The sequence below is a fragment of the Pangasianodon hypophthalmus genome, chromosome 18 (genome assembly GCF_027358585.1).
Source record: "Pangasianodon hypophthalmus isolate fPanHyp1 chromosome 18, fPanHyp1.pri, whole genome shotgun sequence".
NCBI lineage: Eukaryota > Metazoa > Chordata > Actinopteri > Siluriformes > Pangasiidae > Pangasianodon > Pangasianodon hypophthalmus.
This window is the reverse complement of record NC_069727.1, coordinates 2,637,289-2,644,510: the sequence shown is the minus strand read 5'-3', so window position 1 is coordinate 2,644,510 and position 7,222 is coordinate 2,637,289. Positions and strand designations below refer to the sequence as shown.

Here is a 7,222-nt window from a genome sequence, read left to right as displayed (position 1 = left end):
AATCTAATAATGAAATAATTAAGAATGACAACTGTAGGCTAAGCGATAATGAAACGTAATGCTAGCACAACATCGTTCAGCTAGCAAGGAGTTGGCGCTGGTCTGGAGCATGTAATGTTCATTATTTTGCTAATTTTCTTGTAAGAATTTGCCATTTCTTTCAAATTGTCTTGATAGCTGATCTTTTGTCTATACAAGTATATACACTGTATAAAAACCAGCACTTTACCGAAGGTGTTCTCATTGGAAAACTAGCACTCAGAATATAATGCTAACACCTTCAGACAGTTATACTATAGTTTCCTCATCATACTGATTCTTTATAAAGACACCTGGTTAATATAATGGCAAATAAAGAGGGAAAAAATGACCAAGGAGAGCCCCTGTCGTTTTACTGTCTCGGGTCCCTACAGTCCCTAGTATTGCCCCTGGATGGCTGATGTCATCAGTGTGCGCCTGGTTATTTACCTTAACCTCACACTGAAAATATAAGAAAATCTAACCTTTAATTGAAGAAAATTAATTAATTAATTAAAGACGTTTTAGTAAACCATTTGTACTCCTCTTCCCCAAGGGTGCCAATAATTCTGGAGCTGACTGTATGTGGTGCTATTTAAGATGTAACGGTTGGAGTGAAATATCAGTTCATATGTATTAGTTAATACTTACAATAATTATATATTATTGTAAAAAATATTCCAAAAATGGTTTAAATGTTTTATGGCTGTTTGTAGAAATATTCATATTGATCTATTTATTCGCTTTATTATTTTAAATTGTGACGATACACACTTACGTGCTCTTTTATTACACACCTCGGTGCTCTCCTCACACAGTGTGTTTCCTGTCCTCTAGACTTCAGCAGAGTCTTAGTGTCTGGATTTAATGTAAAACAATGAACAGTTTTTTTTATATTTCACACGAATAAGTTTTATACAGACCAGATAAAGTTACAGCTCGAGAGAATCCACAGGAAGCAGCTGTGGTACAACAGAAAAGAGTTTATTTCCTCAAGTCAAGAACACAGAAGCTACTTTCTCTCATTTCGTCAACACAGTACAAAGGAAAGGCTCGAGTCATGTGACCGATTCAACCTGTCACATTACTTCCTGTTTTACAGCAGCAGGGAAGGAAGGATGCGTTCATACTAGAAGCAAAGAGAAGACAAGTAAGTGTTTACAAAATATAAAAAAAAAGAGATATAAGAGTGTATAAGAGAGCAGCTGGAATGCCGAGGTCTCACTGGAACCACTGACCAGCACTGAGCAAAAAGAATTAGTACTCCCCTCCGAAGTCTGGATTCTGATTGGTCAGAAGGCGTTGATTAGTTTTCTATAAGAGCAGCTCTGACAGTTTATATTAATGCGCTTGTTCGAATATGTTATCCTTTCTATAGTAACAGCATGTGTAAGCGTTGATAGGGTGGCATTTTCTGTAAAATATTTAACGTTTATGGAAGGAGTCTCCAGTGTCAGCGCTCTGGTAACAGTCAGAGGTTAAGCTATAACTTTTCCATCATCGTCAGGACAGAGGAGTTTACACTCTGTGGTTTCTCTGTGACATGTCAAGGTGTGTAGAGAAAAAAGAGGGAATGGATGTTTATAGCTACTATAACGTAAGAGAGAAGTGGAACAAACTTGTTAAATGGAATGTTAAATGTAACAATGAATGGATAAAAAGTATAATGTGTCGAACTTTAATAAATAAAATATGGCGGACTGGTGTGGTATAAGAGGAATAACACACGTGGACATGTGCTGTTGTAGGAAAACAATCAACTTCTGGGTGTTAAGAAGAATTTAATCGGAGCGATGTTGCTCTGAGCACATTTTTATTTTTAGCCAGCAATTTTGTGCACATCCTCCATCCACTTGAAGGCAACAAATATCTGAATCTTTGCTGAGCCATCTCCATGACAACCAGCCCTGGTATAGGAGCGTTCATAAAACACATTTTCCTCTCAACAGTTATCCCGTGTCACTGCGAGAGAAAGAACTAATGACACGATGCGTGACAAAACACAACCACTTTATACACCAATGACCACATGACCACGCCCTGCTCTCCTCCTGCTGCTTTCTGCACGGGGAAGAATCTTCACTCGTGTCCTTCATGCATTAACAAAAACAGAAAACAGAAAACAGGTGAAGGAGAGTAGAGATAACAAGCATCATGCAACTCATGTCCACTTCCTCCTGATCCTGCTGGTTCCTGTTCAGGGAGGAAACAGAAGGCTCCATGTTTCCAGGTGATCAGGGTGTAAAATGACGTCTGCTCTCGTCCTCTTCTCTCGTCTCCTGGTTAATGGGCTATAAACGTGTGACGGAGGCTCCACGCTAACACATCAGCAGCAGCTGGATCTTTAGCCATCGCTGGATTTCCTCAGCCACTGGAAGAAGCTCTCTCTGTAAATCTCGTGCCATTTCACGTTGGCCTGGACGACCTCCAGCGCTCGGGAGAACGCAGACGCAGAACCTCCAGCAGCGCTCGTCTGGATGAAGTCCTTCAGCTGAGGACAGAAAAAAGGAGGAAGGAAGCGTCTCAGCTAATTTTAACAACATCCTGAAACTGGGGTCAGGAGATAAAATACGTTACGTCCTTAAACCAGCTTCATTTCTCCTGATAATCACTTCATTAATTACTGACAAAACCATTAAAGCATGGTGAGAGTGAAGAACGAGACGTGAATGTGAACGTGGCCTCGGCCTCCGCACTGTATCGGGTGTGTGTGTGTGTGTGTGTGTATAATTGTTTTAGCATTAGTGCTTTAATTGCAAAGCCTTTTCCGTCTTCCATTAGTGCTGAAAGTGTAAAAGGCTGTAAAGTCTCGGCTCACACGTCTCTGTCTCTTTAAGAAAACGTGTGAAAGGTGAAGTGAGATCGCACCTCTGTGGAAAACCGCAGCAGATTTCTGCCTCATGGTGAACTAAAGGCTGGAGAGGTAGCTGTTAGCCGCAACTGTGATACAAGTTGTGTGTGTGTGTGTGTGTGTGTGTGTGTGTTAGCTTCATCCTCACCTCATCGAGTTCTCTCTGTGTGTTGAGGAACTCCGTCACTCCGCTGATTAATTTGGAGTTTAGAAATAAAGCCTCGCCGAACCTGCACAGGAGGAGAGTCAGTCACAATAAAGCTCACACACACACACACACACACACACACACACACACACACACACACACACACCTGGAGTTCAGCTCGTCCCACTTCTCCCTGAAATATCTCCAGGCTAGATGGCGTGCGTGTGGGTTGCGGCCGACGTGGATGATGACGTCGATCACGTCTTGATCCGGCACCAGGTCCGAGTTTAGAGACGCGTTCAGCAGTCTGGAAAAAACAAGCAGGTGATTTTACAGTCGCTAGAATACGGGATTTTGTTCACACGTTAGCTCTGATGGAACGTGTGTGACAATTCAGGAGCGAATAAACACCTACACACACACACACACACACACACACAGGCTCGATGCTAACAGCACTAACGCTGTTCAAATATGTCTTTTTTTACTGCCTTCTCCTTCATGTGACACGTTCTAGCTGGAGCTGCTAACACCGTGTGATAACACACTGTGACACAGACACACTAGTCTTTTTTAATTAACACGTACACGTAGTTAATAGATTTCTTCCTGTTTTCCTTCCAGCTGTGTGACACTCAGAACAACACACCATCACAGTGCAGCTGCTTCTGCATCTTTCCTCCATTTATTAGCTTTAAGCCTTATGCTAATCGCTAACGCGGTTTTCACTTCTCAGTCAACTCTGCTGTGTTGAGACGTGTGATCGCGTGAGATTATTATTTTTACACACGTATAAAATATTTCTCATTCATTTCCACATGCAGATTTATTTTCAGTGAAAGAGCACACGTTACAGTCTGAAGACTATAAAAGACGGCTTGTTAATATTCCGTGGAGCTTCTCGCTAATCCTGAGCTGAGTTTTTTTATTAAAAATCTATTTCTGCGTGAAATCAGATCCTCGTATCTGTTCCTCTGGAGCGAAGCAGGACCTCAGGGAAAGCTGGAACGTCATGATGAGATGTGAGAAGAGAAATAAGAACCTGTGGAGCAGGAAGGTGTTGTCGCTGCAGGTCAGGGCCTCCAGCAGGACCTTCTTCTCCGAGACGGCGGTGGAGGAGTGAAACTTCATCCACATGAACTCCCACACGTCCTCGTCCATCAGAGACACGCCCGTGCAGTACACCACGTCACGTATGCTGGGGGGAATCCTGCGGGGGGGCGGGGCTTAGGTTACTACATCAATACGACATGATGCTTTCACGATGATTTCACGATGATTTCGTTCTAATACATTATCGTTTCTATAGTAGCAGCTCATTTACAGAGACTCACAACACTGAGTTAATACACTGTTGTATTTTAGCTGTTAGCATGCAAGTAAAAAAAATTACTCTGCACAAAAGTGCTGAGACACCTCAAACGCTTTTTGTTCTCCCAACCAATCAGATCGCAAGCTGGGGGACAAGCGAGTAAAACAAAATGGAGGATGGTGTCAAAAACTTAGACTTGTTAGTTAGACAATAGATTTAAAGCTTTATTTAATCTCAGTTACTGATAATAATAAATCTAATCCAGAGACCAAGCTAGGCTAGTTAGTTAGCTGATACTAGCTAGGACCGGTAATAGTGTTGCTATGGTTACAGTGTGCCAAGCACAATCTCATTCAATAGTCGTGTCTCATCCTCCTGAGCCTCGTCTCCTCGACTCGCCTCAATTTCAGGGGAAAATTGAAACATTTTTCATCGCATCTCTAAAATGGCGAGTCGTGATGTTCAGCTGTTCAGCTGCTGCCTTTTAGCACATTTCAGCTCTTTACTTTACACAGAAGAGAGAAGCTCATTGTGGAGTTTCCGTCAGACACGCGGTTATGGACAGAGAGAATCTGGGAGACTGCGGCTGTAATCACTCTGGAAACAAACATGAAGAACAACATGGTCGCGTCTGCAGCTCTGACGGGAGAAAAAGTAAACACACTATCGTTTGTGCTCCTGCAGGAAATCCAGCTTTTATCATCGCACATTACTGCAGAAGAACCTCGATGAGTTTCAGCCTCAACGTAAAAAAATCCTTCACTAAGAGCTAAGATGAAAATCACTGAGGGAGGAAGTGAAGGAGAGAATGAAGGAGGAAGAGAAGGAGAGAATGAGGGAGGAAGAGAAGGAGACGATGAAGGAGGAAGAGAAGGAGAGAATGAGGGAGGAAAAGGAGGAGAGGATGCAGGACAGAGAGAAGGAAAAGAAGGAGGAAGAGAGAGGAAGAGAAAGAAGAGAGAGGAAAGAGAGGAAAGAAAGAGGAAGAGAAAGAAGAAGGAAAGAATGAAGTGAAACAGAATAAGTTGGAGAATGGTGGAGGAAGAGAAGGAGAAGATGAGCGAGGAAGTGAAGGAGATGATGAGGGAGGAAGAGAAGGAGAGAATGAGGGAGGAAGACAAGGAGAGGATGAGGGAGGAACAAAAGGAGAGAATGAGGGAGAAAGCGAAGGAGGAATTTAAAGAATTTAATGTTTTACACAAACATTCACATTCACTGTGCTTACAAAGCTGCACCCCGCCCCCACCTCGGCTGCTCAGACCACATCTCTGTTATGATAATCCCAGCATAAAGACCACTTCGGAAATGTGCCAGACTGGTTGTGAAACAGTCTGAGGGAGCCAGCTCAGCACTTCCGGACTGCTTTGAACACACAGACTGGAATATGTTCAGAGAGGCTGCTACATACCACAACACCACAGACTGGGAGGAATACACAGCATCAGTGACTGGCTACATTAGCAAGTGCATAGATGATGTACCTTCCTTCAAGACCATCACCACACGTGCAAGCTAGAAACCGTGGATGACTGGGGAAGTGTGCTCGCTGCTGAAAACCTCAGACACTGCCTTCAGGTCTGATGACAAGGCAGCCCTCCGCACAGCAAGGGCCACTCTGTCCCACGCTATCAGTGAGGTGAAGTGCAACTATGCAGACAGAATCCACAGTCACTTCCTAAATACCAAGGATACAAAGTGTATGTGGCAAGGCATTCAGGCCAACACAGACTACAAAGCTATACCATTTGTCTGTGATGGTGACACCTTGCTGCCCGACGCACTGAACGATTTCTACGGTCAGGAGGGAAGACCACCCCAACTCCCACTGACCAAGTAATTTGTCTGTCTGCAGTAGACACCAGGAAGACTCTGCCCTGAGTTAACCCATGGAAAGCTGCAGGACCTGACAACATACCTTGCCGAGGGCTCAGGGAATGTGCTGATCAGCTCGTAGATGTCCTCACAGACATCTTCAGGATTTCCCTGATACAAGCATTTGCCCCAGTGTGCTTCAAGACGACCACCTGTGTCCTGCCTGAATGGCTACCTGCTGGTTGCACTCATACCTATCATTATGAAGTGCTTTGAGCGGCTAGTCATGAAACAGATAAAAGCAGTCTTCCCACCACAATAGATCTACTAGATCCAACTGCTCAACAGAGGATGCCATATCTGCTACCAACAACCTTTCTCTGCCCCATCCAGACAAAAAGAACAACTATGTAAAGATGCTGTTCATAGACTTAAATTCTGCATTCGACACAGTCATTCCTCAGAAACTGATAACAAAGCTGAGCCTGCTGGGTCTGCAACTGGATTCTGGACTTTTTGACTGGGAGACCCCAGTCCTTCAGGATCAGAAACTCCACCTCCTGTTTACTCTGCTGACTCATGAATGTTCTGCAAAGTACAGTTCAAATCACATCATCAAATTTGCTGATGACACTACAGTTGTGGGCCTGATCAGCAACAATGAGTCAGTGTACAGAGTGGAGGTGAACCAGCTCACAGAATGGTGTAGAGACAACAATCTATCACTTAATGTTGATAACACTAAAGAGACGATTGTTGACTTCAGGAGAACTCAGGTAGACCACTGCACATCAACAGAACAACTGTGGAGAGAGTCGAAAGCTCCAAGCACATGACAGAGGACCTCTCCTGGACTCTTAACACCACCTGCCTAGCCAAGAAGGCCCAGCAGTGCCTCCACTTCCTACAGAGACTGAAGAGAGCCAAACTCCACTCTCCCATCCTCACTACCTTCTACAGAGGGATGATAGAGAGCGTCCTGACCAGCTGTCTCACCATGTGGTGCGGGAACTGCGCAGCCTCCGACCGCAAGGCCCTCTAGCAAATTGCAAGAACAGCTGAAAAGATCATCAGAGTCTCT

General features: G+C 44.0%; 1 protein-coding gene across 2 annotated transcripts in view; it reads right to left on the bottom strand.

The window, feature by feature from the left end:
• Positions 1-866: 866 nt before the first annotated feature.
• The window catches only part of LOC113525244 (thyrotropin-releasing hormone-degrading ectoenzyme), a 55,445-nt gene continuing 49,089 nt past the window's right edge, over positions 867-7,222 (bottom strand). The window contains exons 17-20 of one of the 2 annotated variants that reach the window (XM_034313368.2): positions 4,060-4,227; positions 3,184-3,324; positions 3,018-3,099; positions 876-2,509 (exon numbers count right to left, since the gene is read on the bottom strand). In XM_034313368.2, the coding sequence (XP_034169259.2) occupies positions 2,363-2,509; positions 3,018-3,099; positions 3,184-3,324; positions 4,060-4,227 (538 nt within the window). In that variant the 3' untranslated portion in view covers positions 876-2,362. Of the gene's footprint in view, positions 2,510-3,017; positions 3,100-3,183; positions 3,325-4,059; positions 4,228-7,222 lie in introns of both variants that reach the window. The other variant, XM_053241877.1, reaches the window with a different exon arrangement.